General features: G+C 40.5%; 1 protein-coding gene across 4 annotated transcripts in view; it reads right to left on the bottom strand.

Moving 5' to 3' along the window:
• Positions 1–26,360, bottom strand: part of BRINP3 (BMP/retinoic acid inducible neural specific 3) — a 302,255-nt gene that overhangs the window by 125,005 nt on the left and 150,890 nt on the right. For all 4 annotated transcript variants that reach the window (XM_084637560.1, XM_084637563.1, XM_084637562.1 and 1 more), the window contains exon 3: positions 12,499–12,689. In XM_084637560.1, the coding sequence (XP_084493686.1) occupies positions 12,499–12,689 (191 nt within the window). The remainder of the gene's footprint in view (positions 1–12,498; positions 12,690–26,360) is intronic.

Genomic DNA, 26,360 nt, shown 5'->3' on the forward strand with positions numbered 1-26,360 from the left:
TTAAATGGCTGAGAAAAGAATTGTGCTGAATAGAATAACTATTTCTGTCTGTGTATCTTTTTTGTAACTTAAGGTTTTGCCTAGAGGGGTTCTCTATGTTTTTGAATCTAATTACCCTGTAAGATATATACCATCCTGATTTTACAGGGGGGATTTCTTTATTTCTATTTACTTCTATTTTTTATTAAAAGTCTTCTTGTAAAACACTGAATGCTTTTTCATTGTTCTCAGATCCAAGGGTTTGGGTTTGTGGTCACCTATGCAAATTGGTGAGGCTTTTTATCCAACATTTCCCAGGAAAGGGGGGGTGCAAGTGTTGGGAGGATTGTTCATTGTTCTTAAGATCCAAGGGTCTGGGTCTGTAGTCACCTAGACAAATTGGTGAGGCTTTTTACCAAACCTTGTCCAGGAAGTGGGGTGCAAGGTTTTGGGAAGTATTTTGGGGGGAAGGACGCGTCCAAACAGCTCTTCCCCAGTAACCAGTATTAGTTTGGTGGTGGTAGCGGCCATTCCAAGGATAACGGGGGTAATATTTTGTACCTTGGGGAAGTTTTGACCTAAGCTGGTAAAGATAAGCTTAGGAGGTTTTTCATGCAGGTCCCCACATCTGTACCCTAGAGTTCAGAGTGGGGGAGGAACCTTGACAGGAGCTATGTTTACAAATGCAAAAATAAGATCCAACAGGACTGCTACATCAGAGCTTTACCTGTTCTCCTATTTCTTTCAGTTCCTTTTCTTATAGAAAAATCCTACAGGTTTTAGAAAATTATGTCCGTGCTATAGATTTCTGTAAGATTGTTAAAAAAACAAAACAGCCTCCCCCTGAATATCATTCTCTACTAAACTGTTAACGTAATTTCTATAGAGCCTTTTTTATAAGATTACTATTAAATTTTACAGGAAATTTCCCATAAGGTTCATGTTTGCTTCTCATGGAAGAGGTGTGTGGGTTTTGTTTGTTTTTGTTCGTTTTTTTTTTAATTTGACACTTAATGATGATCTTTTGTTCTGCTGACTTCCACGCTTTTGTTCTGCTGACTTCCACGGGAAGAAGATTTCATGCTTAATTTTGTGATGGGTTTAAATGAAATCGTAAAATGCCACTGCAGAAAATAAAACTTAAAAGTAAGAATCTGATGGTGATGTAGTAACATTTACTCCTGTGCCACACAAGTCCAAGTTAATCAAAAACTCACCTTTCAAGTCTCTGGTTGCTAATTTTGGATTTTCAGAGATTAATCTGCCCATGAATTGAATGAGCAATACCAGTTCGCCTTAACTTTAGAAGCCAAATATCTACAGAGACTACTGTTTCCTCATTCCCAGTAGGGAATCTATCCCATTATAGTCAGAGTTGATGCTTGTACTAGTTTCATTGCATGCCCATCTGTTGTGATGGCATTATGCCCACTCACAAGATGGTACGCCAATTTCAAGTGGGCATATGTGCCAACAAATATAGCTGTAGAATTATAACGTGTGGGATGCAAAAATTGACAAACTCTAAAAGAATATACTGTTGGTGGCAACAATTCCAATTTAAGAACACATGTTTCAGTGCAAGAGATCACATCTGTTGACACTTGTAAGGATTATACAGTCACCAAATACCTTTTGACTGGAAATTTCATTTCGAATTCTTCATTGGGAGAAGGAAAAGATTTTCATGTTAATCTAAGACAATCAACGGCCTCTGTAACGTTTTTTTCCTGAAGGCCACCATCCTGGAAATTCACATGCAATGCTAAATCCGACAGTCCCTACTCTGCCAATACTACCGCAAATTGAAGGAGAGGTTTTTTTTGTCTGAGTTAAGTCCAGAAAGGTTTGACCCAAAATACTGGTTTTACTCTGGAGCAGACAACTGTTATCTTAGAGTCTTACTGAAGGATTTTCTGAAGTGGATCAAATGGGCAGAACCTGCCAGAATTCAGCCCATTGTATTTATGCTCTTCCTCCTGCCATTACCTGTAAGATGGATGTTTGTACATAGCTTGAGCTGCAAGGAAATGTGAATCCTCTTAGCCTCCATAGATACTAGGATTGTTCCCCTCTCGTTCCCCAGTCTCTGTTATCAGAAGTAGACATAGAATTACTTTTTACTTAACTGCTGTTACAAACTGCTGTACATAAGTAGCAAATGCTTGTGGGGAGGGTCAACAAAGCCTAGTGGATCTTCCTGGGATGTGAAAGAGACAAGAATTTGGCCCCAAATTATTTTTAACAGATTCTGGCTCCAGACTACATATTGTCATGGTTCAAATATAGCTGTAAAATAGTTTTACAAACCATGCCACAAAATTATAACTGTGTTAAATCCCTTTACAAGATATGGAGTGACAGACTGAGTCAAGGTTAAGTGACAGGCTAAGCCTCAACCTTTTACTTTGTGTAATTACTTCAACGATTTGCTGAGCCTTTTGTCTTCCATGTGACAACCTCTTTGACATTTGGAAAGGACAGCAACTACACAGCAACTTGTTTCAGATAAGTAACTGTCAATGAGTAAGGGAGTGTCCAGCATAATGCATTGCAAAAAAACAAAAACAAAGTACAAAAAATCCCTACATAAATCAGGGGAATGCATCAGATTTTTTACTTTTCCTGCAGTTTTCCATTAGCCCTAGTGAGGTGTTTTTCCTTTAAAGTGACTATCACAATGAGCTTGATCATCCTTCCATTTGAAATGAACAGCCAAGCTATCAATCCATTGCAAGATAAATGGTAACATCCCCTCAAACTTGAGAAAAATCCTTGCAAAATCCCTTGATTTTCTGCATATTTTGCGATTATTTCTCTTTTCAGTAGCCACTTTTAAATTCCCCTAACTATTCTACAGCTGGTTGAAAACTTTCAGTGGAAAATTGGATTTATGACAGAATGGAATTTTTCACAGAGGTTGTCTTTCCACAGAAAATTTAGGATTTTTTTCATTGTAATATTTCAGCAAAAATATATGGAAATGTTTGTGGATAATATTAACCAAAATGAAGGTTTGTTTGCCCCCCCCCCCCCCCAAAAAAAATGGCTGTATGAAAAAATATACTTGGGACTTGGCTCTACTTAGCACATTGTCCTATTATCACAGTCTGGTTCAAGTCCATTCTTGCCTTATGTGAGGGATGAGGCGAGGGTTATCATGGCAAGCAAAACATTGTTCTCATTCCTACCTCTCTACTCTGTGTTCTGCTTCCTGAGAAGTACATTTTGTTTCAGATCTGCTGTAACAAGCTTGAAAAGAGCTGAATATTTTCACTGAATCAAATCAAACAAAACTACGTTTTGTCCAATGTTAAGCTCAGGCATGCATATAGAATAATATCGATTCAGGGACATGCTACAACTGTTTAGACAAGAGGATCTAACAATTTTTTCTCCCTTAGCTCATGATAAAACAGATAACTGTACATATTAAAATTTATTAATACTGGCTGAGACTTTCAAAGAAGATTTAAGGAATTAGACATCCAGCTCCCATTGAATTTTAGTGGAATTTCCACATCTACTGCCCTCAGACTCCTTTCAAAAGCCCAGCCATTATCATCATTATGTACATTTATATCCCAGTAGCACCTAGAGGCTTCAACCAAGTTGGGGCTCCATTCTCATAAGCACTGTATGGGCAGATAGTAAATGACAGGCTCTGTCCCAAAGAACTACTCAGAGAGGAGAAGTGAAGGACTGGAAGAGCTTTACATTGTATAAATAAAAATAGTTTCTTATAATTTAGTGCTTGATTCTGCCCCCATTACTCACTGTGAGTAGTACCTTGTTCATCGGACAGTCCCATTTGAAATCTATGGTGACTACATGAGGAATTAGGTGCTACTCAGCCTGTGAAAGGGGGTGGGGTAGAAATTTGTCCTAAGACAGGAGGAAACATCGCGTAGCAAATGAGCACTTTTCTGGAAATGTTTGTAATTGGTCCTGAAATCTATACTGCATATAATGATAGGATAGTACAAAGTATCATATATGTAACTTGAATCCTGTGAGTCTATGGAATGGTGAAGAGGTTTTAAGAGAATCCAGGACAATCTTCCCTCAAGAAATTTGGGATTGATTCTCCTTTACACGAAGGTTCCTATATACTTGGGCCTTACAGTGGGTGTAAATGTCCATTTTAGGCCCCTTTAATGGTTAAGGTGATGTAAAGGGCCATTGGTGTAAATGAGTGTCAGGGCATTTGTTTTGGAAAATACCTGCCACAAAGTGCAACATGGGACATTTCAAAGATAAAATAACTCCTCTCCAGAAGTATTCTTATGAATGCATCTCTGGCAAGGCTGATTTGGCACTAGCCAGAGATGGAGTGAACTACATTTTTACAAACAAAAAACCCCAGAAATCCCCACACAATATGACTTCTCTGTCATATCTGAAACATGGATGAATCTTTCTTACCAGCTGTAGTCTGCAACCATGAAATAGGCTAAGAAGACATCTAAGCATTAGCTAAAAAATAGATGTGATTTAGAAAACTATTCAAGGTTATGAGTCTTAAGAACTGAAAAGGATTAATGACAGTGAATAATAATGTGGTTTTTTTTGTTTGGGGTTTTTTTTATTCAGCATCAGATCCACACAGCTGTGCTTCCTGCAATTTCTAAAATCAGTATTTTCTCTTTGGTTTACAAAATTCAGGAGGCAGATTGCTTCAGTTTCCTAGGGTAAAAAAGAAGTAGCATAAAAATACATTTTGTTCCTGCTCACAAAATAACTCCATATAATCCAATAATTGGTTCAAGAGATTAGCAGACCCTCTATGCTGATGCTTTATTACCGTGTAGCTGCTATCATTAACAGATGTTCGTCAATGGATAGTGACTGACATTCACACTCTAAAGTGACCTTCGCACAATATATTCCGATGTCCCCTCAAGCCCCGGCATTTACAAGACTCTTATTTAGTCTATATATTTAATTATTTCTAGGTTTATAAAAACATTTTCCAGGATTTATATTTGAAATTTAAACTCTTCAACTGAAACAAATTTTCTGCATGCTGTCTCTCAAAAAATGCCTGCAAAACAAGAGTGGGTGTTTGAAAATGAACAGAGATATAACCAATTTGTGGCCATTTAACTGGGAAAAGTCTGTACAATAGTTTATAAATGGCATTCAAAAGTAAAGAATTAAAGCTGTGTGGGTCTTAAGAACGTCTTCAATAATTATTTAAATAAAAAATGCAAATAGTCAGCATTGACACAAGTAGACTTATAATAATACTATAACAGCTGTAACTAAATATAAATGTCTGTGGCTGGAGAAAATGTATTTTTATAATGTGCAACAATAAATATTCATATTAAAGTACTTAGAACTATTATCTGCCTCACGTAACTTAGTCTTTCAGCTCAAAAATACATCTCTTCTTCTGATTCCCTCTTCCTGATCGTAATAAAAGGATCATAAAGCTGTGTTTCAAATTATAGTTAAAGTCTGAAATGTTATAGGTATGAATTAAGTGATACTGTCATTAAGCAGGAAGATCAGTGATTAAATTTGCAAGAAAAAATTTATTTTTTTATTTATACACCTATGTCCCCAATTATCAGTATAGAGCTCTGTATGTTTTTAACCTAAGTTGGTAGAAATAAGCTTAGGGGGTCTTTCACGCGGGTCCCCACATCTGTACCCTAGAGTTCAGAGTGGGGAGGGAACCCTGACAACAACATTCAGAGGAAAAAAGTTGGACCTTTTGCATTGTGTGCTGCTCACAGGAGAATCTTTGCACATTTTGGGCCTTTCAGAGCTTCTAGGTCAAAAGCCTACATGAAATTTAAAAATAAAAATCCCTTTAGAATCCTCTTGCAGACTGTCATACTGAAGGGACTGAGGAGGGGCAATTCACTCATTGCCACTTTTCTAATTTTGGGCTGGGCTGTAACCTTACACTCCAGCCTGAATAAGAAGGCACTGTGCTGCTCCAGGAGTTGGGTAGAAACTAGATTCCATTGCACAGACTGGAACAGTGGGGAGGGGGACACTTGGCTCCACTCACACAGCGGTGTGTGAGGTTACCTCACAAGTTCCGGCCATTCAGATGGTCCATGCAGGGAAACTCATGAGTGACCCTTTGTATGTTTCTGATGCCTGGTGGGTTAGTGCAATATACCACAACATCCTTCTAGGCATTACAGTCTTGCCCATGTTGCTTTCCATTATGAGATATTTGACGTTCCTTAACCACTTAGCCACAATTTCTAACAGAAATAAGAGCAACTAGAAATGCTGTCTTCCGTGTTATAACAACATAAAATATTGTATAACTTCAGAGGTCTCATTTTAGAATGCCCTTGAGGAGTATATTTCTATGTTTGTGAATAAAGAGTTGAGAACATTTCACAGACAACCATGTGCAAGCATTCCCTTTATGGTCAAAAAGGGATAGTCACGCAAGCCAAGTGGTCGCAGAGGCACACAAATCTTACTGCAAGGTCAGTCATTTGCCAAGTTTTCTTTTATGCCCATGAATACAAATTTTCAGGAGCACTATTAAAAAAAAGAAATGTGCATATTTGGCTTGGTCTTTTCTTATCAGAGAGTATAAAGGCAATAGCCCTTTCAGAGGCATAATCAAAGGAAAGGTAAAAGTGTGGTATTATGTGGGGGGACTACTACAGCTATATGTTAATGAAGCAGGGAAGTGCATGTTTTAGGATTCCCCATATACTCTAACCCCAAAAGGAATTCTAACAACAGAAAAGGGGACTATGTATATGATATTAGGTGTCACTTGACAACAATCTTATAAAATACTAATTTCCTGAATTTAGTTTAGATGGTTTGATTTTCAAATGCTCAGTGCCCGCTGCACCAAAGCCAATGGGAAATGTAGGTATACTCATCACCTCTGAAAAATGAGGCTGTGTCTTTAAGCCCAAGTCCCCTAAAGTCAATGGAAAGGTTCCCACTGTCTTCGTTTGCTTTTGGGTAGTGTTTTGTACAGGCTGGGATTTTCAAGTGCCTTTGAAACTCACAGCTTCAAGGTTTAAGGGGCTTGGGATGAAGCTGCCCAGCAGCACAGCAGAGGTAAAAAAAGGAGTCTTTGGGCCCAGTGAGCCTTTCCTCGTTATACTTGCAATCAACGTCATGCCTAGGGTGCGGGGGAGAAAGGGAGAGAGCCTGGCTCAGTTCAGGGCTGGCTGGCAAAGAGGCAGGCACTAGCTGTCGCTCTCCATGAGAGAAAGGGTCACTAGTGTAACAGCCAAAGCAGCCACCAGGGAGTATGTACTGTCTCCCCAGCCACAGGAGACTGTGGAGGAGACCTAGGAGTCTAAGGCAAATGAGGTAACTGAGTGACTGAAGCCCAGAGCCAATGTGAGGTTCAGCCTCACCAAATTTATGGCTGCCCTGCCCGAAGGAGCTTGGGACCATGGCAGGATGCTGTCCAAGACACATATGAGGGCACTATTGGAGGCCCAGCCACCCCAGCAAATGGGACAATAGGAAACATGCCCCCAACTGAAGCGACAGTGATAGGAAGTAGTCTAGAGTGGTGGATTGAGACTGGGAGGGCCCCCTGTTCAAGTTTCGACTCACGCAGGGCACGGGCCTGGGACTCAGTGGAGTGGGAGGGCCCAAATCCCCTGACCCCATCGCCTAGAAGACTGAGGCACTTTGACCAGGGAAACATGGGGCTGGCAGTCAAGCACACCAACCACTAGGCTGCCTGGCCCTCCAAGCACCCTGTTACAGGTCTCCTCCTCAAAAGGCATTGAACAACAGCAAATTATTTGTGGTCCAGGGATACAGATGCTCAGTACTTCCGATGGATCGAACCCTATCATTTTTACTCTGTAATAGCAGAATTCTGGTATGTGACCCAGGGTTCAACAGTCATTATCAAAAAATTATATTTTCCCCAATCTGAAAAGCTTCCAGATGTAGAACTCCAATAGAAGGAAACAATGGTCCCCCACAAGGACGATTTGCAGGATCTGGATTTCAGTGCTGTATAATTTTTTGTAATAATTATCAAATATGTAGGGTCCTCCTAACCACATTTACATCAATGGACATTTTACGACTGCATTCAATGAAGTCAGGATGTCACCTCTAGTGTCTAAGTACTGTCCCTGTCCTGGAGAGCTCACACTTTGCTATGGGAAATTACCAGCAATCCTGGAAGTTTTGTATCAAATGAAGTGCCAGTAACAGATTGCTGATCAACACATGTACAATTTGTTCTTAGATTTCAATTAAATTAGGATGTATTTGCCACAGAAGTACTATTTCTTAAAATGATGATATAATTTAATGTTTTGTTTTAAATTATTAAGGTGGCACAGAAATTCAACATACTTCTGAAATGCTCTTTTCCAAGATCACATTTCACTTGTTATGGAACTCAGATATCAGCCAAAGGAGAATAGGGTTACTGTCATTTTATTAATATATAGTTGGAATTCAGTTATGAAATATATTAAAGAAAACCATTCCTCAGGTGAATAAGGGCTTTTGACAAGATTGCCCTGCAAGAATAATACTCAAATCACTGGAAATATCTTTAATATAATCACCCACCAAGGAATAAAACTGCACCTCTAAAATGTCATTTCATTTTGTAATGTCTGGTTGGGTAATCTGTGTGCTAATTCTCTTTTATGCAGAACAATTTATACACCTCTACCCTGGTATAACGCAGTCCTCAGGAGCCAAAAAAAATCTTACCGCGTTATATTGAACTTGCTTTGGCCTCAAGCATTTCTGTTAATAGTCACTTCCCGCCCCCTGACTGACCCCTCAGAACCCCCGAACCATCCAACCCCCCACCTCCAGCTCCCTGTCCTCTGACTTCCCCGACCCCTATCCACATCCCCACCCCCTGACAGGCCCCCCGGGACTCCCACACCCTATCCAACGCCTCTGTCACCTGACCGGCCTGCTCCCAAAACCTCTGAACCATCCAACCCTCCCTGCTCCCTGTCCCCTGACCACCCCCAGCCCCCCCGAGACCCTCTGCCCCTTATCCAACCCCTCGGCCCTGGCTCGGCACCCTTAACACGCCGCTCAGAGCGGCATGTTGGAACCAGACACGCTGATGCGCTGATCTGCCGGAGCACACAGCCCCACCCCCTAGAGTTTCCGAGTAACAGCCGTGTTAGTCTGTATTCGCAAAAAGAAAAGGAGTACTTGTGGCACCTTAGAGACTAACCAATTTATTTGAGCATGAGCTTTCATGAGCTACAACTCACTTCCTCGGATGCATATCGTGGAAACTGCAGAAGATATTATATACACTATATAATGTGTATATATATATATATAATATATATAATATAATCTGTGTGTATATAATGTCTTCTGCAGTTTCCACGATATGCATCCGAGGAAGTGAGCTGTAGCTCACGAAAGCTCATGCTCAAATAAATTGGTTAGTCTCTAAGGTGCCACAAGTACCCCCTAGAGTGCTGCTTTACCACGTTATATCCAAATTTGTGTTATATCGGGTTGCATTATATTGGGGTACAGGTGTACTCTGTAGTTAACACTAGGCCTCCATGATGGAGTGTATAAGCTCCACATGGGAGAGCCAAGGGTTAACGAGCTGCATTGGGCCTAGAAGGCCCTACCCAGCTGCACCTGCTGGGCATACTCACATTGGAGGCAGATCTTAAAAGGGAGGCACCCCGTTCAGTCATGATGGACAGAGCAAGGGTGTAGTCCTATGCTGTTAGCACCTGCAGAGAGGCCATAGGAGCTCCTCACTGCCTGGACCAGACCCTGCTGCTGAGCTTTCAGAGCTCCTGGAGACCAGGAATGGTGGGCCATGATTGAAGGAGAAGAGCCTCCAGCCCACAGTCAGTGAGAACCTAAGAGTCCCCAAGCCTAGCTTTGTTGTGACTTTGGAAAGGTAGAGGCCATGGTATGAGGTGACTCAGGGAGCAGGTTTAGTGGTGTCTACCTGGCAGGCCATATATCCAACCTGCTAGTCACAGGGCCCCGGGTTGGAACCTGGTGGTCACAGAGCCCTGGTGGAGCAGAAGGTCCTGAGTTTCCCTACCGCTAGCCACACAGACTCTCACCACTGAGCAATGCAGCTGGACTTGGACCCTCCAACAGCCCCTATCCTAGAGTTCTTCAATCTGTTGTGAAACTGGATCCTAGTTACACATTGAACCATCATTTTCCAAAACATGACATAGGGATTTAGATACACAGCTTCCCTTATTGTTAATGGGATCAGGTTTAAGTACATTTCTGGCCTGTTTTGAAAAAAAATAATTTAACAGACTAACTGTAGCCTGATTCTCAGGAAGATGGAGCAATAGTATGCAGAATCTACAGCAAAGTAGCTTTAAAAGGTTTCCTAGCTGGATATCCATTTGTTGATGGACTGCCTTCTGTTGATGCTGCATCTTTCAGCTACTATAATTGGGCCCAATATTTGAACGAGTTGTAGTAGGGACTCTAATAGTCACAGCAAAATATAATTTTGCTTAAAGACTAAATATTGTGGAGCAGCCTTCCTGAGATAGAAGGATGGCAAAGAGCAGAGAACTCAGAAAGAACCCCCAGTGTCTTAGACAGGGTGGACCTGGGGGCTCTATTTTTTCCCATCACCACAATTGCCTGCAGTGAAGGAAGAAGTGTCTTATCAATGGAGAGTCAGTTATGGGCCTCATGAAACATATGTTGGGGCAACATGATGGCTTGTTCTCCTGCCTTGGATACCAAATGCTTTTTCTTTGCAAAGACCTGACCCAGAACACAATAATAGAAATCAAGGTGTGGAAAAGACCTTGAGAGGTCAACAAGTCCAGTGCTCTGAGCTGAGTCAGGACCAAGTAAACCAAGACAATCCCTGGCAGGTGTTTGTCCAATGTGTGCTTAAAAATCTCCAATGATGGGGATTCCGCAGCCTCTGTTGCAAGCCTATTCCAGTGCTTAAATACCCTTAAAGTGTTTCCTAATATCTCACCTAAATCTACCTTGCTGCAGATTAAACCCATTAGTTCTTGTTCTACAATCAGTGGATATGGAAAACAATTTACCACAGTCGTCAACATATTTGAACACTTATCATGTCCCCCATCAAGCTCCTTTTCACAAGACTAAACATGCTCAGTTTTTGTTTTTTTTAATCTTTCCTCTTAGGTCAGGTTTTCTAAACCTTTTTATCATTTTTGGTGTTTATCTCTGGACTCTGCAATCTAGCCACACCTTTCCTAAAGTGTGGCACCGAGAACTGGACACGCTACTCTAGCTGAGGCCTCACCAATGCCACCAGAAAAGGACAATTATCTCCCCATGTCTTATATACATCACTGCTGTTAATACACCCCAGAATTACGATAGCCTTTTTTGCAACTGCATCACATTGTTGACTCATTCAATTTGTTATCCACTATAACCCACTGATCCTTTCCAGAAGTACTACCTCCTAATCAATTAGTCCCCATTTTTGTAGTTGTATATTTCATTTTTCCTTCCTAAATGAAGTACTTTGCACTTGTCTTTATTGAGTTTCATCTTGTTGAATTCAGACCAATTCCCCAATTTGTCAAAGTCATTTTGAATTCTAATCCTGTCCTCCAATGGATATGCAAACCCTCCAAGCTTGGCGTTATCTGCAAATTTTATAAGTATACTCTCCACTCCATTATCCAAGACACCAATCAAAATATTGAGTACTGTAGTACCTAGGACTAACCCTTGTGCAATCCCATTAGATACACCCTACAAGTTTGACAAGGAACAGTGATAATTACTTCATGAATAAAGTCTTTCAACCAGTTGTGCATCCACCTTATAGTAATTTCATCTAGACCACATTTCCCTAGTTTGCTTATGAGTCACGTGGGACTGTTTTCAAAGGCCTTACTAAATCAAGCTATAACAGGTCTACAGCTTCCCCACTATCCAGTAGGCCAATTACCCTGTCAAAGAAGGAAATTAGGTTGGTTTGACATAATTTGTTCTTGACAAATTTATGTTGGCTATTCCTTATAATCCTAGTACCCTTTAGGTTCTTAAAAACTTATTGTTTAATCATTTGGTCCAGTATTTTGCCAGGTATCAAAGTATCGTAACTGAGCCAGTATCATAACTGAGTTCAGCATGGATGCAATGAGGAACTTCGTTGTTCTGTAGGCCAATTGTTTTAGTCCAATTTCCAAATTTCATAACTGAAAAATTGGAAATGTTCATGTTATTCACTTGCAAATAGAACTATTTTGACTAAAAATGCAAAATGTCATGCCTTTGAATTTCTGCAAAATGTTTAAAAATGTCCAAATAAATCAGTAAAACGGTTTTGTATTGGTTGATCGAACATAAGTTGAACAAAATGATGGTTAAGCATTAACAAGACAGAGACCTCAGATCTTCAGTCAGGCCCTATGTTCTCAGCTAGAAAAGTTAATTGAAGGATTTGATGTTAATGGTATTGATAATATAAAAGTAGTAATTTATACGCACTCTGACCGTTTGTGGTTATTTTTATAATGGCGCTGTATGCATAACAAAGCTGTTTCCTATCACTGACCATACCTCCCAAGGTAGCTGACAGTAGGAAATGTGTCCCATATTTCTTGATAAGGTTCTCTGTGATTTGCTGAAGGGTTGGGCGACGTCCTAGTAGTCTTATGTTGCGAAAGAATTCTGGTGCGAGAGGCAGTGGGGAGCCGAGGAAATTTCTTCTTTCAACTGCTAGATTGTTTACTTTCCAGCGGCCAAACTCTCTGCAAAATAAAACAATCCTCATTCAGAAATGCATCATTCAGACAAATGTTTTCATTTGCAAAGTACACCGCTCTGTTCCCTAGCTAGGGGCAATGTATTACAACAAGCCTTGCTTGTGATACTCTGTCATGGATTATATACACATGGAACAAGCAACAAGTATTATTTATTAGAAATGGAGGGAATACTCCATAACAAAATTGTCATCTGGAGAAGAAATAAATAAGCCACTTAGGATGCACCAGTTCCTGTTGCTTTTGTTCAGCCTGTGATGTGACCATAACTCCAGAACAACTTGATTTTGTTAGGCACTGAATATAAATTCAGAATTATACAAGGTTCAACATAAAATAAGGGTTTTTTGTTAGCACTTTGTAAAGGAAATTAAAAATATCATTTTTAAGAGCACAATTTCTTTTGCACAATAATCTCCCTGTCTACTTTAGCTCACTACTTTAAAGGCATTAGAAAGACATTGTCAGCCTCCATTTGGCCAAGCAGAGACCTTGCTGAAGTTTCTGGTGCTTTTGACCCTGATTTTGAAACATATTCTTCAAGCAGATAAGATTCTCGGAAACAGAATGCACTTTTCTATGTAAAGATGAAGCTAAATAAATTCAAAGACCAAATGCAACATGCACCCATCCCCCATTTCAAAATAAATCAGTGATTGCAATGAAAGCAAGCAAGTCAATTAAGCAGTAATAAACACATCTTTTATTGATTTACTTACCAATTAAGATGTAGCAGAGAGTTATTAGCAAAAGGACATGTTGTCCTCAAAATCTAATCAAGGGACTATTTTTATTTCTCAATGTCTGCAGTAGCTTTGCCTTTATGAAGTGCTTTGTTTTGGTTTTGTTTTGGTTTGGTTTTTGCTTCAGAGTAAAGTCATGGCCTGGTTTCTGGCTACTACAGTGATATAACATATGGGCTGCTTTTTAGGGTAAAAGGATTGTCACTTGGATGGATATGTCCCTCCCCCCTTTTGAAATGATATCACGTAAAAGCAAAAATTCATTTTTAGAGTGCTTGAAAAACCCTACAGAAAGTCCCAGCTAAATAAAGAGATGACATATATTTTGAGAATACAAAAAATCCAGAATGCAAGACAAGAATAAAGATTGTGGGCTGTAATACACAATGCAATGCAAATGGCTAACTAGTTAGAATGGCTGGGATAGGTCATGTGATAAATAGCACTTTATTTTCTATTTGTCATATTATTTGGAGTCACAAACTTCTCTATCAGCAAAGAGTCTGCACAGCACCAGTGGTCCATGGACCATAGTTTAGAAATCACTTAAACCCTTTTTTTACTTTTTTAAAAAGATTGTCTCCCACAAATGTACTCTACTCTGAAGCAGACATGAGGCTGTGACAACATGTACTGTCACAAATCTCAACTGCTCCTGCACTATTTTAGTCTGTGGAAGAGAAGAATGGGGGGGAGGGGAGGATTTGATAGCTGCTTTCAACTACCTAAAAGGGGGGGTTTCAAAGAGGATGGATCTAGACTGTTCTCAGTGGTAGCTGATGACAGAACAAGGTGTAATGGTCTCAAGTTGCAGTGGGGGAGGTTTAGGTTGGATATTAGGAAAAACTTTTTCACTAGGAGGGTGGTGAAACACTGGAATGCGTTACCTAGGGAGGTGGTGGAATCTCCTTCCTTAGATATTTTTACGGTCAGGCTTGACAAAGCCCTGGCTGGGATGATTTATTTGGGGATTGGTCCTGCTTTGAGCAGGGGGTTGGACTAGATGACCACCTGAGGTCCCTTCCAACCCTGATATTCTATGATTCTATGATTCTATTGAAATGGATTTTGTTTCCCTTTAAGTTAATACCAAAATAAATTAACAAAACATTCTTCTCTTACAGAAGTAAGCCCTAGCTATTGAACAACTGAATACCCAAATACTACATACCACTGTCTTGTGCTTGGACAAAGCTGGTTATATATTAACTTGATTTAATCAATAACCTGATTTAATCAATAACTTAATGAAGAAGAACTGTGGAAGAAAACATTACATATTTTGTGATTGTCAGTATACTGGGTGCTTTCATTTCAACATATCCAAAAAAGCTACCTCAGTTATAGCACCTGGACGTACCATCAAGATAAAGATGCTTTGACAGCAAGATTAAAATGCAAGCTTTTAATTAAATATTCATATAAAATACATTTTATATCTTTCTGGAGTCTTTTCTTACAAACTTACTGTCCGGCTAATGATCTGTGTCAAAACTGAGTTTCAAACACATGGAGAATAAAGAAAAAGGGGAAAACATTATACGAGATAGTTGGCACTTCTCCTTGGATTTTCAGTGTCATAGATTTTTTGGCTGGAAGAGATCATTATGATAATCTAGTCTGATTATCATGACTTCCCTCATAACATAGACCATAGAATGTTACCCAATGATTCCTACATCTATAACAACAACTTGTGGTTGAACAAGGGCATGTTGGTTAGAAAGACAGACAAGCCTGATTTAAAGACACCAACCAATAAAGAATTTACCAAATTTCTTAATAATCTATTAGTATGAGTAATTACTTTTAGTGTTAACTTATATTTTATTTACAGTTTGAACTTCACTGATTTCAACTTCAAACCCTTGGATTTCATAATGCCCTCGTCAACTAGATTAAAGAGACCTCTAGTGTCAGATGTCTTTTCTCCATGTAAATAATTAAAGACCATGATTGAGTTGCCTCTTAATCTTCTCCAAGATAAATGAAATTAAGGTCCTTTAGAGTCTCATTTTAAAGGCATGTTTTCCAGACTACAAATCATTTTTGTAGCTCTTTTCTGAACCATGTCCAATTTTTTTTTTTTAAATATCAACACCAGAATATGTATTCCAGTTGGGCTCACAGATGCCAGATTCAGAGACAATATCACCTCCTTTCTCTTTCTTAAAAGTCCTCTCTTTATACATCCAGGTATTGTGTTAGTCTTCTAACATAATATAAAATTTCTTCGGTTTTATTATCTCTACTAGCAGTTCCACCACTAATGGGGTCTTGTACTTCTTTTTTACATATAATACACAAACAAGGGGATTGTTCCATAAATTTAATGACCGGTAGATTTAAAACAACTAAATTGAAATATTTTTTTCACACAGCAGGTAATCAGCCTTTGGGGCAGTCTTTGCTATAGAAGGTCAGGGGACTAAAGTTGTAAGTTGAATTTTAAAAATGGCTGGACAGTTTTGTGTCCCTGTCACAGGTTGATCTTGGGCTAGTAAAGGGTTCAACACCCAACTCTGATCTCTGCCTGGCTCCCCTCCTAAACTGTAGTATTTGGAGAACAGAGAGCACAGACCTGGTTGACTCAGAGCCAGCCCTTCTGGGAGATATCAGTGGCAACCTATTCTCAACAAGCAGAAGTGTGCTGTCCTGGACATGTGGCCTGAGGAAGGACCAGCAATAATTCCTAGTTGATGAGTAGCAGGAGCTGCTTAGGAACCTCTACATGGGGAAGCCTGAGGTGAGACTTAAGAGTCTGGAATTGACTGAGTTGGCAAGAAGGAATCCTGAGAGATCCCAAACCTCCTGTTTGAGATATTTTGTGTTGATATGAAACCAAACCCCAGAAGGAGGGATGTTGCTGTCTGAGACTTTATTCAACCAGCAGAGGCAAGATTGGTTTGGAGTGGGCTGAGGAAGTACCCCCTCTCTACAAAGAAAGAGAAACTGAGATCACAGACCCATAATATTTGTAGATATAAATGCTACGATATGTACTGTCAAATATGACATTTAAGGGCCAAAAAAGTTCAGGAAGAATTCCCTACCCTTTACAAAAAACACACATGGCTACTGTTGAATCATAAAAGATGATGGATTAGTTCATTCTGTCCATCTTACTACTAAGGGTTGTTCCTATTTTTCATCTACTAAGGACTATACTTAACTCATTTCTAGTATGTCAAGTGATGGCGCTTCCACAAACCTCAGAGGTTATAGAATTATAGAAATGTAGGACTGGAAGGAACCTCAAGAGGTCATCAAGTCCAGTCCCCTGAATTCAAGGCAGGACTAAGTATTACCCAGACCATTCTACAGGTGTTTATGTAACCTACTCTTATAAACCTCCAAAGATGGAGATTCTACAACCTCCCTAACTATTTATTTCAGTGCTTAACTACCCCGACAGTTAGGATTTTTCAGGGATTTTTCCTAATGTCCAACTTAAACTGCCCTTGCTGCACTTTAAGCCCATTGCTTCTTGTTCTATCCTCAAAGGTTAAAAAGAACAATTTTCCTCCATCCTCCTTGTAAAAACCTTTTATGTACACGAAAATTGTTAGCATGTCCCCCTGTGAGTCTTCTCTTCTCCAGACTAAACAAACACATTTTTTTCCAAGCTTCCATCATAGGTTATGTTTTGAAGACATTTGAGCATTTTTGTTACTCTCCTCTGGATTTTCTCCAATTTGTTCGCATCTTTCCTGAAATATGACACCCAGACCTGGACAAAATGCTCCAACTGAGGCCTTATCAGCATGGAGTAGAGCAGAAGAATTACTTCTTATTCCTTGCTTGCAACACTCCTGCTAATACATCCCAGGATAATGATCACATTTTTTGCAACAGTGTTACACTCTGTTGACTCATATCATGTGATTCACTAAAACCCCCAGATCCCTTTCCACAGTACTCCTTCCTAGGCAGTCATTTTGTGTGTGTGCAATTGATTGTTCCTTCCTAAGGGGAGTACTTTGCATTTGTCCTCATTGAATTTCATCCTGTTTACTTCAGACCATTTCTCCAGTTTGTCCAGATCATTTTGCATTTTAATCCTATCCTCCAAAGTACTCTCAACCCTCCCAGCTTGGTATTGTTCTCAAAACTTTATAAGTGTACTCTCTGTGCCATTATCTAAATCATTTATGAAGATATTGAAGAGAACTGGTCCCAGGACCAATTCCTGTGGGAACCCAGCTTGACTGTGATCCATTCCATGGGATACCAGATAGCACTCACAAGAAGCTTCTTTTTTCCTGGAATTATGCCTATTTTTCTCTTTCTTAATTGTATTATTATGCCACATAATTCTTCTTCTTCCCTGGTGTTTTACACCCTGCAAGTATTGTCATGTCCCTGCTTAGTTATTGCTTAGCCAAGTTTAAATATATATAATATAATCTTGTAATCATTGTTTCTACTACAATCTCTCCAGCTCTCTAACCACTTTTTATACTGCATATGCATTATTCTTCCTCTGACATATGAAATATCAGGCTTTGTCCACTGCCAGAGGCAGAACACTAACAGTAGACCAGGCAGTCTTAATGATCTTCCTAATATGGTAAAGCCTGTGTTCCAAAGTCAGTGGGGGTACCATTCATCAAAATAACACTTTCCTCCAGAACAGCAGAGCATCAGTGCTGGCTCCTACTCAAGAAAACCAATTATGCCTTGCATACAAACACTGGAAGTATTAGATGCCTATCCCTTCCTCTTCCTCTGCTGTTAAAGAGCCAAAAACAGCAGCCTGTTTTGGTGCTATCAAGTAGTAAAGAATTAGTAGCAGGTGCTACCAACTACATGCCCACTTATTTTCAGTCCAAATGATAGGTCAGCTATTGGATGGAGTTCTCTAAAGTTCAGGGCCAAGTCTCTTGTAGCAAAGGATGACAGCTTTGAGTTGGTTGGTTTGCAAGTGAGAAAAGATTTAGTAACTCTGGTTCAGAGAACTGAAACTATAATGGAAACACATGAGCTAAGCTATTGTGAAAGTCCATGAAAACTGTTCACTCCTTCTTCTGTACAAAGTAACTATAGGTTTCTACCACTCCCCAAAAAACTGGTTACTGGCTGGTTACCTAACAGCAAAATGCTGAAGCATAATTGTGCCAAATATGCCCAGCTGTATTATATGCATGCCACAGACTCTCTATTTGCTGAACAGGTCTGTGCCATTCATTCAATGTAGGGTGAGCTTAGAAGAAAGATGATCAGCCAGAGAGAAAATAAAAGTACATGATACAGTCCAAAGTCATCTATTTTTTTAAATTCAATATTATTTCCTTATTTTATTAATTTAATTTTCTTCTTTTGCAACTATGCTATGGCACTAATAATGATGTTCAAAAACCCTGGGTTTGTGGACAAGACATCGATGCATGATTTTGTAGCATCCTCACAGATGCAGGAACTAATTTCCTGGCAGGAACTATGGAAAGCCTTTGGGAAGCTCATGGGGTAAATCACTTGGTTGCCACTCCTTACCACCATCAAACAAATGGCATGGTGGAGAAGTTTAATGGAACTTTGGGGACCATGATACATAAATTCGTAAATGAGCACTCCAATGATTGGGACTTAGTGTTGCAGCAGTTGCTCTTTGCCTACAGAGCTGTACCACATCCCAGTTTAGGGTTTTCACCATTTGAATTTATATATGGCCGTGAGATTAAGGGGCCATTACAGTTGGTGAAGCAACAATGGGAGGGATTTACACCTTCTCCAGGAACTAGCATTCTGGACTTTGTAACCAACCTACAAAACACTCTCCGAATCTCTCTAGCCCTTGCTAAAGAAAACCTACAGGATGCTCAGAAAGAGCAAAAAGCCTGGTACGATAAACATGCCAGAGAGTGTTCCTTCAAAGTAGGGGGACCAGGTCATGATCTTAAAGGCGCTCCAGGCCCCTAAAATGGAAGCGTTGTGGGAAGGGCCATTTACAGTCAGTGGCAGTTTGGACTGATAATCAAGAAGATGTCCATCCAGTCCATTCTGAAACAGCCAAGTCAGCCTTGCTCATAATTCTGGTCTATGCCTTCATTCTACACTGTCTGAAGTGTGATATTAATTTCAAGATGTGGCATGTAAAAATCATGATAAAAATGTTGCTCATCTTAATTTCTGAGGTAGAGGTTCCAACACTACGCCAAAATTGCTCAGCCAGATCCAGCTCTTCTATGAAGTCTTGACATCACAAAAATATTTTTTTCCCCATTGTCATCTGCTAGAAGTGGGGATCTATTATCCAGATTTCTATTACTGACCAACTGCAAATATGAAAATTCTTTTTAACCAATATTGTGAAATATCAGCATTGATCATATGTATGCAAGATGAAAAAAATTCACGTTTTGCAAGGCAAACACTCATGAAGCAAAACTAGCAATATTGCTGAGATTCATTTAGGAAATTTTTGTAGAGTTCATGCTTTTTAATCTTGCCTATTTTAAATGTTTTTGTTTTAAAGATGTGTAAGTTATTAAACTTCAAATGCACTGAAAAGCTATGGATTTCTTTCTGTAACCTAATACAACAATCTTTTGAATCATTTCCCACATTTGTACAATACACTGAATATTGTGCACTCTTGGGTTCCCAGCAGAGGTGGAATGAGCACATATCTGCAGGTATAGCTGAATCCCTGGCACTAGTGCTAGACTCTTCGATTTTAAAGTTTATCTATAGAAAAATATCAGTCCCAATACCAAAAAGGAGAAATATTATAAAGCAAGATAAATACAGTAACTTTATAGTCACTTTATCTAAAGTTCAGCACCAATAGATTACTAAGGCCCAGCATCTGCAATTGGGTGTCCCTGGACAGACCTTATGCCTGTGGAAAGTCTAATTTAAATCTATGGGGCCCTGCATTAATACAGTGTGTCTGCCTTCATGGACCTGACTAACAGGATTGGCTAGAACAAAAGAAAAATTCTGTATGGTAGAAATCTAACTCTTCTCCTTTCTGGACTCAGTCTTATTACATAAAAGCATGTAGGTTTCTAGCAGAGACTGGGAAATCTCTTGAAAGTGGGCCCACATCAAATAACCACCCTGGCTTAGGAATCGATAGAAGGGAAAAAATACACAAATTTGGAAGGAAGGAAGGACCAGAAAAATGCTGTTGGAGGAAATAAAACATAAATCTGCATCAAGAGCACAGGAGATGATGATGATGATAGGCACTTTCCATATAAATCATAAAGGAAGCACACTCTGGTAAAATTTATCTTTAATATTTCTGTAAGGCATTGGCGACAGTGTTTGGTTATATACATTTTTCCATCTCTCATTATTTGTATTAAATTAGTTCCCCACTGATAGTGGGGGGGGGGGGGCATTGTGCTAGGTTTTGTATGTACACATAGTAAGGAACAGGCCCTGTCCAGAAGAGTTTACACCCCAAGAGAATGAATTTGACTGTCTTGTCCAAGGTTATATAGGAATTGAACTGAAGACAGATCTCCTGAGTCTCAAACCAATGCCTTTTCCATAACACTATTCTCCCTCTCCAGGCTCGTTCCATTTCTTATAACAATGGATGGATACATGAGGATATCTAAATACTCTGTCTGGTATAGTGTATAGATTTGTGTGATTAAAATATACAGGGGCAAATCCTCAGCTGTAGTTAATCATCTTAGCTTTGGTGATTTCAATGTAGCTATGTTGATTTATACCAGCTTCGGATCTCGCCCATATTCTACACTGTTTGCAAATTACTTATTCTGTATAACATCCTTTTTTTATGACTAACACTTGGCAAGGAAGAAATATATTCCAGAAGTATTGTTTATGGTTATTTTACTGTTATACAATTTTTATTTATGTGCGTTTACACTGTCTAGAATTACACATTTGAAAATGGAGTGCCTCTACTGACTTCAGATTTCCATGGGTGTAACTCTTACAGAAATTGGCCCTCATACTCTCTTTTGACATTCTGGAATATCATAATCCTCTGCTATAGCTTTTGTAGGATAGATCGAATGATAATGTGGTGGTTAACAAATAATCTTCTGCAAATTCTTTGTGCATATGTTCATTTTTTACTACTTTGCTCTTTTGGGAAATGTATGGCTGCCATTTTTTGTGCTTAACTTTTTTACCACAATATAGGCATGCTCTACTGTTCAGTGATATTAAATGCTCTCTAGCTGCACACAAAAAAACATGCAAATTTCTTTTGCCTTTTCCCTGTATTGTGCTTCCTGCCTCCCGGACACTATACAGAGAAATCATTGTCCCCAAAACATTCAAAAAGAAACACACAATCTGATCTAAATACAATGGCATTAGTATCCCTCCCACCTGTGGTGGTGTAAATCAGAAGTAACTCCACTGAAGTCAAAGGAATTAAATTGAGCCCAATGTATATATACACATAGATGGTAAAGAGACATTTAGGTTGAGATTTTCAAAGGAGACTGAGTAAATTAGTTACTTGAATTTCAATAGGAGTTCAGTACCTAGCTCCCTTAGGCTCCTGTGAAAAGCTAAGTTTTAAAACAAATATCCATTGAAGGAACAAAGTTTTGTTCATTTGATGCATTTAGTTTTCCTTCTGGCTTCCATAAATGACAAATATACAGAGGTTAATTGTGAAACTCATAAGCAGCACTTTCACTAACGTCAAAGCACTTAGGATCCAAGGGTTGATTTTTCTTCTATATAATTATGGCACTAAAATTAGAATACGGCTTATAACATGCACATTAGAGATTTTAGATGAAGTTGGGTCTGCAAAGATACCTGTAAAAGCTCTGAATACATTGAAAAAATTCTACATCAGATACTTAATTTCTCTGCATAGTCCAACTATGAGATTCATTTTTTATACTACGCAAACTTTTCTTAGGAAGGTTCTTTTTGCAGAACAATTAAAAAAAAATTAAGGAATATGTTCAAATGAGATCCAGATAAGGCACTGGTTAAGTAAATTACACCACCACAGAATTTGCAATTGATTGGGAATGATCAAGACTTTCAGTAATTTAATTTCACTCGATAATGGGTTTAGGGAAGAAAGAGTGTTATAAACAATCAACATATGTGATATAGAGTGATACACCACTTTACAATTCAGGATACATACGAAAAGAAAAAAAAATTAATTATCATCATTAAAATAATTCATTAGGCCATTATATATCTTGTAAACAAATTTTAATCTTAGGTGTTGTCAAGGTTCCTCCCCCACTCTGAACTCTAGGGTACAGATGTGGGGACCTGCATGAAAAACCTCCTAAGCTTATCTTTACCAGCTTAGGTCAAAACTTCCCCAAGGTAACAAATATTACCCCCGTTATCCTTGGAATGGCCGCTACCACCACCAAACTAATACTGGTTACTGGGGAAGAGCTGTTTGGACGCGTCCTTCCCCCCAAAATACTTCCCAAAACCTTGCACCCCACTTCCTGGACAAGGTTTGGTAAAAAGCCTCACCAATTTGCCTAGGTGACTACAGACCCAGACCCTTGGATCTTAAGAACAATGAACAATCCTCCCAACACTTGCACTCCCCCTTTCCTGGGAAATGTTGGATAAAAAGCCTCACCAATTTGCATAGGTGACCACAGACCCAAACCCTTGGATCTGAGAACAATGAAAAAGCATTCAGTGTTTTACAAGAAGACTTTTAATAAAAAATAGAAGTAAATAGAAATAAAGAAATCCCCCCTGTAAAATCAGGATGGTATATATCTTACAGGGTAATTAGATTCAAAAACATAGAGAACCCCTCTAGGCAAAACCTTAAGTTACAAAAAAGATACACAGACAGAAATAGTTATTCTATTCAGCACAATTCTTTTCTCAGCCATTTAAAGAAATCATAATCTAACACATACCTAGCTAGATTACTTACTAAAAGTTCTAAGACTCCATTCCTGTTCTGTCCCCGGCCAAGACGACTACAGACAGACACAGACACAGACCCTTTGTTTCTCTCCCTCCTCCCAGCTTTTGAAAGTATCTTGTCTCCTCATTGGTCATTTTGGTCAGGTGCCAGCGAGGTTACCTTTAGCTTCTTAACCCGTTACAGGTGAGAGGAGCTTTCCCCTGGCCAGGAGGGATTTCAAAGGGGTTTACCCTTCCCTTTATATTTATGACACGCCCCCCAAATCTCAGCTAGGGTGAAACACTGGCTGGGATTTCTTCCTGGAGCTCTAGGAAAACAGAGTTAATAAGACACATGCATCTCTAAATATACTACCAAGTACATAAAGACTAACAATATTTTCCACATCTCAAGGACGATTTTAACCAGTTGATTCTGGGAAACTTTCACGGGAGAGTGCATCAGCCACTTTGTTAGAAGCTCCTGAGATGTGTTGGATGTCGAAATCAAAATCTTGGAGAGCTAAACTCCACCGAAGAAGTTTTTTGTTAGTTTCTTTGACGGTGTGAAGCCACTTTAGTGCAGCATGGTCGGTTTGCAGGTGGAAACGCCGTCCCCAAACATATGGGCGTAGCTTTTCCAGAGCGTAGACAATGGCATAACATTCTTTTTCAGTGACTGACCAGTTGCTTTCCCTCTCAGACAGTTTTTTGCTGAGAAACACTACAGGGTGGAATTCTTGATCAGGTCCTTTCTGCATTAAAACTGCTCCCACACCACGCTCGGATGCATCTGTGGTTACTAGGAACGGTTTGTCAAAGTCTGGGGCCCTTAGTACAGGGTCAGACATGAGTGTCGCTTTAAGCTTGTTAAAGGCCTTCTGACACTTTCCGGTCCACTGAACAGCATTTGGCTGTTTCTTTTTGGTTAGGTCTGTCAGTGGGGCAGCGATTTGGTTGTAGTGCGGTACAAATCGTCTGTAATAACCGGCCAAGCCTAAGAAGGATTGAACCTGTTTCTTTGACTTTGGGACAGGCCACTTTTGGATAGCATCCACTTTGGCCTGTAGGGGGCTGATAGTTCCTTGACCCACCTGGTGTCCAAGGTAAGTCACTCTGTTTAGTCCTATTTGACACTTCTTAGCCTTAACAGTTAGTCCTGCCTCCCTTATGCGCTCAAGGACTTTTTGTAGATGTTCCAGGTGGTCTGCCCAGGAATCCGAAAATATGGCCACATCGTCAAGGTAGGCGACTGCATATTCTCCTAATCCCGCTAGGAGACCATCTACAAGTCTTTGGAAAGTGGCGGGTGCATTTCGCAGCCCGAAAGGGAGTACATTAAATTCATACAGCCCGAGATGTGTGATGAAGGCTGACCTTTCCTTGGCAGATTCATCTAGCGGTACCTGCCAGTACCCCTTGGTTAAGTCCAAGGTAGAGATGAACTGGGCCCGTCCCAGTTTCTCTAATAGTTCATCAGTGCGTGGCATTGGATAATTGTCTGGGCGAGTTACAGCATTTAGCTTACGGTAGTCCACGCAAAAACGTATTTCCCCATCTGGTTTGGGAACTAGAACCACTGGAGATGCCCATGCACTTTCAGAGGGGCGGATTACACCCATCTGTAACATATCCTGGATCTCCCGTTCTATAGCAGTTTTAGCTTGAGGAGACACCCGGTAAGGTTGGACCCTAATTGGGTGAGCATTACCTGTGTCAATGGAGTGGTATGCCCGTTCAGTCAGTCCTGGGGTGGCTGAGAACGTTGGCGCGTAGCTAGTGCACAGCTCCTGGATCTGCTGTCGCTGCATACGCCCAAGGGTCATGGAGAGGTTCACCTCTTCCACACCACCAGCACATTTCCCTTCGTAGTAGACACCTTCAGGCCACTCAGCGTCGTCTCCTCCCTGGGCTGTAAACTGACAAACCTTTAATTCTCTGGATCGATTAGAAGAGCTGAGAGGCGGTGGGTTGCTCCGTGCCGCCGTCCAAGCTCTCTGGAGGCTTTCATCTGCTTCCTGTTCGGTCTGGAACTGTTCCCTTGATGCTGGAGACATCAGTTCCTCATGGGATTGTGGACCTAGGCTTGGTCCCTCTGGAAGCGATATAGGGGATGGAGCTGTTTCTGTTGACTGTGAACCGCTCTCCGCTGGTGCACTATGTTGGGATTCAGGCTCCGGCTGAGCCTCTTGTGTAGGGTTATCGGCTGCTGCCAGTTCAGGTTCGGTGGGGCCCTCTGGTGTTGAGGTTGCAAGTACTGGATTCAGTGCTGGCACGGGGTCTGGTGTTGGTTGTTTGGCTGGTTCCGGTTCTGGGACTGGTTCCGTCTGGGTCTCTGGGACTGGATCCACTACTGCTGTTGCAGACATTGGCCTGGGGTCCAGGTCCCTCACCTCTGACTGGGTCCTGATAGAAGTTTCCGGAACAGAGCTAGGCCTCACGGCTTGTTTAGCCTGGTTGCGGGTGACCATTCCCACCCTCTTGGCCTGCTTCACATGATTGGCCAAGTCTTCCCCCAACAGCATGGGGATGGGATAATCATCATAGACTGCAAAAGTCCACATTCCTGACCAGCCCTTGTACTGGACAGGCAACTTGGCTGTAGGCAAATTGAAAGAGTTGGACTTGAAGGGTTGAATCGTCACTTGGATCTCTGGGTTGATTAAATTGGGGTCCACTAAGGAAGCATGGATAGCTGACACTTGTGCTCCGGTGTCCCTCCACGCGGTGACCTTCTTCCCACCCACACTCACAGTTTCCCTCCGCTCCAAGGGTATCTGGGAGGTATCTGGGCCTGTGGACCTCTGGTGTGATTCCGGTGCAATGAACTGTAACCTGTTGGGGTTCTTGGGGCAGTTGGCCTTTACATGCCCCAGCTCGTTACATTTAAAACATCGTCCAGCTGACGGGTCACCGGGGCGAGGTGGGTTGCTGGAGAACGGGGTGGTGGGACGATAAGGGGTCTGGAGGGTTCTTTGGGAGGTAGGTGGGGCTTTGGGCGGCCCCCGGTAATAGGGTGTGGTCTGGGGTGGTCCCTTCTGGTCTCCGCTCCAACTGCGACCAGTTT

This window comes from Lepidochelys olivacea (assembly GCF_965140295.1).
Source record: "Lepidochelys olivacea isolate rLepOli2 genome assembly, chromosome: 8".
In the NCBI taxonomy this organism is placed as follows: Eukaryota; Metazoa; Chordata; order Testudines; family Cheloniidae; genus Lepidochelys; species Lepidochelys olivacea.